Source organism: Cebus imitator, unplaced genomic scaffold, assembly GCF_001604975.1.
Source record: "Cebus imitator isolate Cc_AM_T3 unplaced genomic scaffold, Cebus_imitator-1.0 Scaffold425, whole genome shotgun sequence".
NCBI lineage: Eukaryota > Metazoa > Chordata > Mammalia > Primates > Cebidae > Cebus > Cebus imitator.
The window spans coordinates 1,897,487-1,909,985 of NW_016107740.1; the positions used below are offsets into that span (position 1 = coordinate 1,897,487).

Below are 12,499 nucleotides of genomic sequence, written 5' to 3' on the forward strand. Positions count from 1 at the left end.
TGGAAATATAGATCATTCTTTTGTAAAATACACATTTAAGATTATAAATTTCTGCCAGGTACAGTTTTAAGATACACATTTAAGATGATAAATTTCTACAGTTCCTCACACCTGTAATCCCATCACTTTGGGAAGCCGAGGTGGGTAGATCATGAGGTCAGGAGATTGAGACCAGCCTGACCAATCTGGTGAAACCCTGCCTCTACTAAAAATACAAAAATTAGCTGGATGTGGTGGTGGGCGCCTGTAATCCCAGCTAATCAGGAGGCTGAGGCAGGAGAATTATTTGAAGCCGGGAGGCGGAGATTGCAACAAGCCAAGATCGTGCTATTGCACTCGTGACAGGGTGAGTCTCTGTCTCAAAAAAAAAAAAAAAAAAAAAGATTATAAATTTCCTTTAAGTACAGCTGTAAGTGCATCCCACAAGTTTTGGTAGTTCATATTTTCATTATAATTCAGTTCAAAATATTTTCTCATTTTCATTATGATTCCTTCTTTTATCAGTTATACTTTCCTAAATATTTAAGGAAGAAATAAAACCAGTCTTACTATCAAATTTTCAATATACTCTGATAGAAAAAAGAGGGTTCACTGCTTATTTTGTTTCAAGCCAGTATAATTTAGTACTAAAACATGATACGGTTGTCTTAAGAAATTATAAGCCAGATTTTTAAAATATGATCACAAAAATAAAGGAAAAAATATAATAGCAAATAAAATACACATTGAAGTGTTATGACCAAGTTGTCTTTATTTTAGCAGTGTAAACTTGGACTAAAATTAGTAAAATTAGACTTTGTGATTGCAAACTTGGATTAAAATTAGAAAATCAGCCATTGGGATTTACTATATTAACAGAATTAGGGAGAAAATGTGATTATTTCAATAGGTGTCAAAAAATACACAATAGGCTCGGGCATGGTGGCTCATGCCTGTAATGCCAACACTTTGGGAGGCCCAGGAATTCAAGATCAGACTGGGCAACGTGGCAGAACTCTGTTGCTTCAAAAGATATTTTAAAAAATTAGCCAGGTATAGTGGCACATGCTTGTAGTCCCAGCTACTTGGGAGGCTGAGGTTGGAGGACCACTTGAGTCTGGGAGGCAGAGATTGCATTGGGTTGAGATCGCTCCACTGCACTCCAGCCTAGGCAACAAAGCAAGACTTTGTCTCAAAATAATAATAAAATGTAACACTTATGATAAAAATCTTGGCAAAAAGTATAGCTTTAATATTTGACAAGGGCAACAGATTGTATTAGTCCTGGTTCTCTTAGAGGGACGGAACTAATAGGAATATATGCACACACACAGAGCTAATAGGAATACGTACACACACACCCTCTTTCTCCCCTAATAGGATATATATAGGATACTAATAGGATATATATATGGGGCACATGCTACCATGCCCAGCTAATATTTTTGTAGAGACAGGGTCTTACCATGTTGACACACACACACACACACACACACACACACACTCTCTCTCTCTCTCTCTCTCACTCTCTCTCTCTAAAGGGAAGTTTATTAAATATTGACTTACATGATCACAAGGTTCCACAATAGGCTGTCTGCAAGCTAAGGAGCAAGGAGAGCCAGAACTTGGAGTCAGATGTTTGAGGGCAGGAAGCATCCATAAAGCATGGGAGAAAGATGTAGGCTGTGAGGCTAGTCCTGTCTGCCCTTTTCACATTTTTCCACCTACTTCATATTCGATGGAAACTGATTAGATTGTGCCCACCAGATTAAGGGTGGATCTGCTTTGTCCCCAGTCCACTGAGTCAAATGTTAATCTCTTGGCAGCATGGACACAGACACACCCAAGATTAATACTTTTCATCCTTCAGTCCAATCAAGTTGACACTCAGTATTAACCATCACACAGATTAAATAAACTGTGATTTATAAGTAGAGAATAATTTTTAAGGTCTGAGGAAATTATTGTGATTTGATTTGTAAATAAAGAATTATAGTTATTTGCATAATTACAGAGAAAACAGACTAGCATAAAGTACACATAAATGTGAATAGTAGTTTCTGGAGTTGAGAAGTTAATAGATTTTTCTTTATCTTCATTATTTGCATTTTATAATGATTCTAAAGTGTACATTGGTTAATTTTGTAACCATAAATAACAGCAGGTTAATTGTAATTAAATCTTTTAATCAGAAATACAACTGCATTAAAATAATTTTAAAATGCCTTNTTTTTAAATTACATCCTCCACTGATTTCTAAATACCAGGAGTTGATTATTTTGTGTTTTTGAACATTTTTACAGATGGTAGTGAAAACCTTTATGGATATGGATCAGGACTCAGAAGACGAAAAACAGCAGTATCTCCCACTAGCCTTGCATCTTGCATCTGAATTCTTCCTCAGGAACCCCAATAAAGATGTGCGTCTCCTTGTAGCATGTTGTTTGGCTGATATCTTTCGTATCTATGCCCCAGAAGCTCCATATACTTCCCATGATAAACTTAAGGTAAATATAGTCTTTACAAAATCATTTTATTGTATTTTCCATTCACAACTGATCAGAAGTTATACTTTTATTTTTATACTTTACCTTTATGAACATACGTTTCGTATTAGTCTCTTCATCTTAAGAGTATATCATAAGTTGCAAAATTATTCATTCAGTCAGTATTTTCACATACGACTGAGTTGTTTGTTTTGAGGCATAGAAAGGTGTAGTTCAAAACTGGTTCCTATATGCTCAAATCCAATTTTCTGGCTAATTCATCACAAAAGCCCAGATGGCTATGTTCCAGGGACAAATAGCAGATTAATGATACTTTTTAAAACAATAGCATACCAGAATTTACATAGTCATCTATTTTCTCCTATAAGTTATTTTTTTTTTTTTTTTTTTTTAAAGACAGTGCCTCACTCTGTTGCCTAGTCTGAAGTGCAGTGGTGTGATCTTGACACATTGCAACCTCCACCTCCTGGGCTTAAGGGATCCCCCCATCTCAGCCTCCCAAGCAGCTGGGACTACAGGCATATGCCACCATACCCGGCTAATTTTTTGTATATTTTGTAGACAGGGTCTTGCCATGTTGTCCAGCCTGGAAAATGACTTTTTATTGTGAAGTGTAAAATTCATTAAAGCATGAAATAGCAATTTTAAGGAGCCTAAACAAGGCACTCAATAATAAAATATAAAAGAAACGTAATCACTGATGTTGCCAAATATCAAATGAATTTTACTGTCCATATGGGGCCAGGAAGTACCGGGGCTAGATATATATAAAATGAGTAATAAGAGTCTTAAGTTCTTCATAAATGAGGTGCTAGTGCAGATAATGTGTATACAAGTAATTGAGAAAGTGATACGAGCTTTTTAGACTAGCCATTTCATACTTGTGATCTTTTCTGAAATTCTTAAATGAAGATTTATAAAAAGTTAACTGTGAGCCGTCTGGTGACCACCGGTTGCTAGTGGAGATGGTTTTCTTTTCTTNTAGAGACGGGGTTTCACCATGTTGACCAGGATGGTCTCGATCTCTTGACCTCGTGATCCACCCGCCTCGGCCTCCCAAAGTGCTGGGATTACAGGCTTGAGCCACCGCGCCCGGCCTCTCCTATAAGTTATTCGGCATGCAAAACTATATGCTCATCTTGGTTATTCTGCCTTTGTTCAAATGTTTGTGGAACTCTTACATTGATCACCTGAGCAGATTTTGTATTTTGAATAATTTTATTCTTGGCAAATTTTAATCCTTTAGACTGCTTTCTTTAAAAATAGTCCCCCAAATCATTTTGTACAATATTGATACTACTGTGAGTTGAAACTTCTAAAGAAAACTTATTAAGAAATGAAAGACTAGCATCATGAAACAGAACCATTGGACTAGTCTGTTGCCTTTTTTCACACACAACTTCATAGTCATACATCAACATCAAAAGTATTAGCTAAAAATTACTATTTACGTGTAGGAAATAGTAATGGAAAGACTCATATCCAACGCTTAACATGAAGATAGTTTTTGCCACAATGTAAAGTAGAGATAGTAAAGTGAAAGCTCAATATTAGAAGAAAAGATAATGAGATTTAGAGCCTGTGGTCCTCCTGAATACAAAAGCCTAAAGATTTGTAGAAGTAACTATCTTTATTTTTGCTTCTAGAGAGTATAAGTTTATTTGATTGGATATTTTTAATCATTTTGAAAAATGGACTAGGCCACTCCCAAGACATTCATCTAAAGGAGAATTTTCTTTATTGCAGTTTGTACACAGATAATATATTTACATACTGTTAGTGTGTTTTGAAAGAAAAGTATTTGTGTCTAAATTAATATATTTTATTTTTTTAACAGGACATATTTTTGTTTATTACCAGACAATTAAAAGGTTTGGAGGATACAAAGAGTCCACAGTTTAATAGATACTTTTATTTATTAGAGGTAAAATAACTTATTTAATAATTTATTTAATAACTATTATTTCACATGATAGCAAATTCTTCATGTTAACTTTGTAATGTAAAATGAGTCTTTGTGTTTTATTCAAAGCCTATAATAAAATGTCTTTTACATTTCATAAGGAAAATGTCATTGTATTTTTATTCCTGTCCTGAAGAGATAAAGTATATTCTCGTGGAAAAACTAGATTATTTGAAACTATACCTTTTGTTTGTATCTCTCTGTTTTTACTATTTTCTAATCTAAAAACAGATTTTCACTGTTCCTTAAATTTTGCATGTAAATATATCTACCAACCCAAAAATATTGAGTATTTTCAGTTTGAGAAAATTGATGCCATCAGGTATATATCTTTTTCAAGATAAGAGTATGTGATTAATTTAACACTTAAAATTTGATATGTTGAGTCTTTATAGACTTTAATATGTTTCTAATTCTAAAAATTTATACTGAACTTTTTATTATGTAACTATTCTGTGTATATATATATACTTCAATAATTATTTTTGTTTATTTAAGAATTTAGCTTGGGTTAAATCATATAACATCTGCTTTGAATTGGAAGATTGCAATGAAATTTTTATTCAGCTTTTTAGGACTCTCTTCTCAGTGATCAAGTAAGTTACTTTTTAAAGCATTTCTGTTTCTTTTTTTATTTATATATTCAGATGTTGTATAGTCTATGTACACTAAGATACTTCAGAGTTACAAGGAATAGTTTTCGTTAGAAGACTTAACATGAAGGGAAAAGTAAAAATCCTGTTTTCTGAACGCTGCCTTTGTCCTTATACTACCATTTTTAAATTATGGCATCAATTTATTGGTTGACTCTTAAGTGCCCCAGTCTGTCCTGGAGGCCATGGACTAGTAGAGAAGTATAAAGTAGTGCTCTTGTTTTGAAGAAACTTACTATCTAATAGAGGCAGCCACATATGTTTGTAAAGCAAATCACCTGAAACCTGTTATTAATATAATGAAACATTAAATTATGAGGTAGAAATTATGCAGATTTTATGTACCATTAGTGCTGGGAGGCATAATAGCTCAGTTTTTAAGCTCACTAACTACTACTTATTCTAGACTTAGGAAAAAAACCTTAAACATTCCCTAAGTTGGCCTTCTCTTTATAGAAATAGGGAGAGTAATCCAGAGCCAGGAAGTATAGTGGCTTGCCCAGGGACCAGTTGCTGGGCAGGAGGATCAAACTCTGATTTTAGCCCAAGTTTTTTGTTTTGTTGTGTTGTTGTTATTGTTTTGGTGTGTGGGAGTTTTGGTTTTGTTTTGTTTTTGAGACAGTATCTGGCTCTGTCACCCATGCTGGGGTGCAGTGGTGCCATCTTGGCTCACTGCAGCTTCTGCCTCCCAGGTTTAAGCGATTGTCCTGCCTCAGCCTCCTGAGTAGCTGGAACTACAGGTGTGTGCCACCATGCCTGGCTAATTTTTGTATTTTCAGTACAAATGGCATTTTGCCATGTTGGCCAGGCTGGTCTCAAACTTACGTCCTCAAATGATCCACCTGCCTCAGCCTCCCAAAATGCTGGGATTACAGGTGTGAGCTACCATGCCCAGCCTGGTTTGTTTTTTTGTGTAGTAAATCAAGCACTGCTATGAGATGTGTTCTAGAGAATTACATTATATACAAACATATCTCACAAAAGTTTTCTGGTAGCCACATTAATAGGAAAGTAAAAACAAGTGAAATTCATTTTGATAATTTATTTATTCCACTGTATCAAAAAGTATTTTCATTTCAATGTGTGACACTCTTCATACTTCACATATTTACCAACCACATGTGGCTAACGGCATGCATATTGAACAGCAGATAACCAGAGCCTTCTGCAGATTTTTATGAATGCTATATCATATTTTCCTTTTCCTTAGATGAAATGGTAGGATTAGACATTACCTGAAACAAACAGGAAAGGATCACTCCAGCTTGGCATAAGGATAGAAGCTTGTAGAAAGACTGCATGAGAAAAAGCTTCCAGAGACATTTGACTAGCAGTAAGCCCTTAAGTAAATGATGGAACATATAAACCTTACCTTTGTGTTTGTTAGCTTTTGCTGCATAACAAAATAACCTAAAACTTGATAGTTTAAGACAGCCACCATTTTATTTAGCTCATGATTCTGCTTGGCAGTTGATTTTATTTGGAGTGGATTTGCACCTGTGTTTGTAGTCAGTTGGCAGGATACCTGGCTTTTGGCTGAGGTGGACTGAAGTGATAGAACTGGGTCGCATGTCTTATCCATTCAGGAGGCCAGCCCAGGTCCCTTCCTACGCTGACTAGGTTCAAAAGCAAGAAAGGGCAGGCCTCACTGGAAGCACTTGAAACTGATTTTTGGCCTTATATTTTATACTTCATTGATTTTTCATTTGTCCATTTGAAATTCTTTGAGAGGTACTAGGGTGACATTTTCAGAAAAACCTTCTAGTTCTGGAAAGCATTTTAGATGAAACTTTTGATTTTCAGTATTGGTGAATTAAACCTTCTAGTGGCAAGGATAAAGCAAGAATTACTTATGTTGGCTTATACGTTTGGTGATGTTTAAACAGGTTTCTATCTTAGTGTGAGGAATTTATTAAGACCTAAGGTGTGGCAGCTGAAAAAAATGTCTGCTTTTATTATCATATACTTTTTTTGTTGTTTCCTTAAAATTTTATCACCTTTAAAAATCTGGGGCATGTAAGCAGAAGCGTCCTTTCTTTAAAGTGGACTTTTTTGTTTGTGTTTTTGAGACAGGGTCTTGATCTGTCACCCAGGCTGGAGTGCAGTGGCATGATCATGGCTCACTGATGTCTTGACCTCCTGGGCTCAAGTGATCCTCCCATATCAGCCTTCTGAGAAGCTGGGGCTATAGAGACACATCACCACATCTGGCTATTTTTAACTTTTTTGTAGGGACAGGGTTGTGCCGTGTTGCCCAGGCCAAACTTGACATTTTTATTAGGTAGAATTTAATTTACTCTTGGAATCCTAGTTGTATAGAGACTTTAATTTATTTTAAAGGTCTTTTTTATTATTATCAATTTATTTATTTATTTATTTATTTTGAGGTGGAGTCTCGCTCTGTCACCAGGCTGGAATGCAGTGGCATGAACTCCACTCACTACAACCTCTGCCTCCTGGGTTCAAACAGTTCTTCCACCTCAGCCTCCTCTGCAGCTGGGATTACAGGCACCTGCCACCACGCCCCGATAATTTTTGTATTTTTGTAGAGATGGAGACCATGTTGGTTGGCCAGGCTGGTCTCGAACTCCTGACCACAGGTGATCCACCCACCGCAGCCTCCCAAAGTGCTGGCATTACAGGCATTAGCCACTGTGCCTGGCCTTTTTTTTTTTGCTTTGCTTTTTTTAAAAAAATGTGAATTGAAGAAAATGTGGTTTATTAGAAGTTAGGTTGGTCTTGTTTATATAAAATACAACCATGCCTTTCAACTTTTGTAATTAATATTCAACAAAAGGAGAAAGTAAATAGAGCAGCCAAAATTCCTCTGCCGTTATTGGTACTGTCCCTCAAGTGAAAACCCTTTAAATGTGAGATTGTTGTTTTAAACTAGGAAGTTTAATTTTCTTTTTGGAAGCTTGAATTCTCTTCTTCTCCTCCTCCTCCTCCTTCTTCTACTACTACTACTTTCTTTTTTTTTTGTAGCAATAGCCACAATAAGAAGGTACAAATGCACATGCTAGATTTGATGAGTTCTATCATCATGGAAGGTGATGGAGTTACTCAAGAATTATTGGACTCCATTCTTATTAACCTCATTCCTGCACATAAGGTCTGTAAAGTATGAATATATTAAAGGTTAATATTTAAGTCATGCTACACATAAGAATGAACAATTGTTTTATGGCCATTTGCAATCCCATGTAAATGTTCTCATGATCATTCTCCACCTCAAATAAAATAGATTAACATACATTAGTCTTGTGGCTATTATTTTTACAAAACATATTGATTAACATGTAAGATTTTTATTCATTTAGGTGTTATTTTTTGGAAACTGAAAATATTTTGTATTCATAGCACATAGTCTGAGAATTATATGGGGTTAGGGATGTTGTCTTTTTGGTTAATTTTGTTTGGAAAAGAAATGTATTTCTTCCTTTTTAACATAGATGTGAAACATAGGAATTTGGATTTATTTTCAGAATCTGTATTGTGCCTTTTTCTTAGGTACTCTCAGAAAAAGATTTGGGCAGAAGCAGAAGCTATATAATTAATGTTAAGAAGGAAAGGATGGGATGATTCAGAGGTGTATCATTCCTCTCCATTTCCTTTATCTATTTCTCTCCACCAGGTCCTCCTAAGAAACTGAAGGACTTGGCTGCCCTCAAGCTCCACCACTGGGCTCTACTCAAGCCTACCCCAGTGTTGATATTTGCCCTTCTGTTCTTTTTCTCTAATGATTCAGTAACCTGTTACCAGACATTAGAGGAAAAATCTGTCTAATTATACTCATTCACAGAAAGATATAATTAATTTGAAATTCTACTCTTGACTCTAATTATTATTTGCATTTTATGCAGATGAATTTGTAGTTTATAAAAATCCTGAGTCTATGACAAAGGAGAGCATGTTTTGGCAGGTTAAGACAGCATATTTGGTTTTTATATACTAGGTAAGTAGGTCCATGGTATTTTTTTTTTTTTTGAGACAGGCTCTTGCTTTGTCACCTAGGCTAGAGTGCAGTGGCACAATCATGGTTCATTGCAACCTTTGTTCCTGGGCTGAAATGATCCTCCCACCCCAGCCTTCCAAGTAGCTGGCAATACAGGCATGTGCCACCATACCTGGCTAATTTTTTTTTAAGTTAGTTTTAGAAACAGGGTTTTGCTATGTTGCCTGGGCTGTTTTCAAACTCCTGGACTCAAGTGATCTGCCTGCCTCAGCCTCCCAGAGTGCTGAGGTTACAGGAATGAGCGACCACAGCTGGCTTGAGAGCATTTTTATTAGTAGTAGGAAATGACTTCTTTTAAAATAGAAATGTTAATTTTAAGCAAATCTTATCCTTTGCCAATGAAATAAAAGTATAGAGCAGGGGTCAAGAAGCTGTGGCTTGTTGATCAAATTTGGACCATTGCTTATTTATGTGAGTAAGGTTTTATTGGAACACAGCCATGTTCATTCGTTTTCATTTTGTTTGTATCTGCTTTCATGCTACAACAGCAGTGCTGTGTAGCGTAGCAGTGATTTGTATGACCCATAAAACCTAAAGTATTTACGATGTGACCCTTCATCGAAAAAGTTTGCTAAACCCTTGCCTAGAGTTTAGGGTTTCCTAGCCCCTTTCGGGAAGAGGTGTGAGATGACAGTAAATTAATCTGTTTGATCTAAAACTTCAAGATATATAGCAATGTTAATAGGCATTATTCAAAACAATTCCCTTTTCAGCCATTTTTAAAAAATTAAATATATATTTTCTACAGTTTTTCTCAGATCCTTTAATTTATTTGAGTATGTTGGGGCTCTTTAAGAGGGAGCATAGTATTCAGCATTCCAAAAATATAATTGACCAAGACCCACTTTTTTGGGAACACTTAACCAGGTCTGCTCTTCTTCAGAGCACACATTGATTAAACAATGAAATAATTGAGCATGTTGTGTTAGATTGGGGAGTGTATGTGTTTAAGATACATGGTGTAGTTGTCGGTTTACATTGGTTAATAGACAAAACCAAAAAGTATTAGGTCTGTTTTGAGTTTACTAAAACTTAATATGGGGTTGTGCTTTTGCTAACTAATCCCTTTTAGTTTTTGATTAATAAATGAATTCATTTTGCAACTTCTGCAATTAAGACCACTTGACTAGAGGATATTTGGCAAAAACTTGAAGAGAATTCAGTTATTTTTATTTTCGTTTCATATTTTAGTGAAGGAAAATTCTTTTTTTATTATAGATTTGAAGACTACAGTGTTCTAATGTTACTATCTCATAAATTAACAAATTCATTTGTAACTTTTCATGTTTTTATTATTTTTCAGAACTTAAATAAACAGTCCTTTGACCTTGCAAAAGTGCTGTTGAAAAGAACAGTCCAGACTATTGAGGCATGCATTGCCAATGTATGTATTTCTGTGTATTGTTTAACTCTTAATCCGTTGTACTAATTTGTTAGAACCTGTTACATAACAAGTTTATTTAGCTTAAAGACTTTTTGTCCAAATGTGACCAAGGTTAGAGAAATGCAGCATAAACTTCATGATGTTGTTTTTAAAGGGCACAAGATAGTGGATGTTATTTTAAGAATACTTGTCTACAACTCCCATCCCCTGATCTGCGTTTGTATTTATGTTTATTTCATTGTCTCCCCAATATGCTGACCTCTTTAGTTTTGTTTTTTGAGGTGAAGTTTCGCTCTTGTTACCCAGGCTGGATTGCAATGGCACTATCTCAGCTCACCGCAACCTCTGCCTCCCGGGTTCAAGTGTTTCTCCTACGTCAGCCACCTCAGTTGCTGGGATTATAGGCATGTGCCACCACGCCTGGCTAATTTTGTATTTAGAGTAGAGACAGGGTTTCACAGTGTTGATGAGTCTGGTCTTGAACTCCCGACCTCAGGTGATCTGCCGTCCTCGGCCTCCCAAAGTGCTGGCGTGAGCCACCGTGCCCGACCTCTCTACATCTTTATCTTTGGGTCTCTGTGTCTCTTTTATATATTTTCCTCTTTGTTTCTTCTGGGTCATTCTTCTAAAGTCTTACTGTTTATTCCTCTTTAGCAGTTGCTATACAGTAATAGTTTAAAAAAAGCTTTATTGAGGAATTTGTTTGGGATATTTTTGTTGTCCTTACTAAAAAAAAAAAATCAGTGATTTGGAATAAAATATTTGTAATTTCACTACCTTATAGTAGTTAATTTCATTGTACATTTGCTCATATTTATACCTATTTTTACACATACTTTATGCAAAATTTTTGTCTTATTTGTATTTACATATTTTGACATTCTTTTTAAATATATAAGAATGACTATAAATATTTCTTGATATATATTTTCTTATTGTCATGCATTTAGGTCTTTTCAGTGTTTTTTTTCTTTCCTAATCATCTTTGTGAATCTAACATTTACATATTGTTGAATTATTTTCCATGGATAAAAATCCAAATGAGGTTTTGTTTTGTTTTGTTTTTTTCTGAGATAGAGTCTTGCATTTATGCCCAGGCTGAAGTGCAGTCGTGTGATTTTAGCTCACTGCAGCCCCTGTCTCTTAGGCTCAAGCAGTTCTCCTACCTCAGCCTCCTGAGTGGCTGGACTACAGTTGTGTGCCACCATGCCCTGCTAATTTTTGCATTTTTAGTAGAGACGGAGTTTTACCATGTTGGCTAGGCTGATCTCAAACTCCTGACCTTAGGTGATCTGCCCACCTTGGCCTCCCAAAGTGCTGGGATTACAGGCGTGAGCCATCACACCTGGCCAAGAATGAGTATTTTCTAACTCTTAATATATGCTGCTTTTCAGATTATGATACTAGCAGAAATACATGCTTGTATCAGTTGCATACATTTGCCCCTTTAGCTTTTTTTTTTTTTTGAGACAAAGTGTCACTCTGTCACCAGGCGGGAGTGCGGTGGCTTGATCTCAATCTCCACTCACTGCGACCTCCGCCTCCCGGGTTCAAGAAATTCTCTGCCTCAGCCTCCCGAGTAGCTGGGATTATAGGCGCCCACCACCACGCCTGGCTAATTTTTGTGTTTTTAGTAGAGATGGGGTTTTTACTGTCCTGGTCAGGCTGGTCTTGAACTCCTGGATCTCCCACTGTCCTCAGCCTCCCAAAGTGCTGGGATTATAGGCATGAGCCACCATGCCTGGCCCCTTTAACATATTTAAAATTTAATTCTTCTGCGTGTATGGGGGTTTGGTGTGTGGTACTGGTATCTTTTAATTTGCGCTCTTGGCCTTGTGTTCCCCATTTTTCTCTCTAGCATTTTTTTAAAAATCAGCTGTTTTGTCACCACTTTTTTCTTCTTAAACATATTTGACTTTCTCTGAGTATTAAAAGAACCAACCCAACAACAACAAAAACCTCCTTCACCTTTAAATACTTTTTATTACTAAACTCATA

General features: G+C 36.0%; 1 protein-coding gene across 4 annotated transcripts in view; it reads left to right on the forward strand.

Moving 5' to 3' along the window:
- The window catches only part of PDS5A (PDS5 cohesin associated factor A), a 96,812-nt gene that overhangs the window by 39,493 nt on the left and 44,820 nt on the right, over window positions 1-12,499 (forward strand). For all 4 annotated transcript variants that reach the window (XM_017509892.2, XM_017509894.2, XM_017509893.2 and 1 more), the window contains 5 exons: window positions 2,283-2,486; window positions 4,324-4,410; window positions 4,948-5,045; window positions 8,088-8,214; window positions 10,421-10,501. In XM_017509892.2, the coding sequence (XP_017365381.1) occupies window positions 2,283-2,486; window positions 4,324-4,410; window positions 4,948-5,045; window positions 8,088-8,214; window positions 10,421-10,501 (597 nt within the window). The remainder of the gene's footprint in view (window positions 1-2,282; window positions 2,487-4,323; window positions 4,411-4,947; window positions 5,046-8,087; window positions 8,215-10,420; window positions 10,502-12,499) is intronic.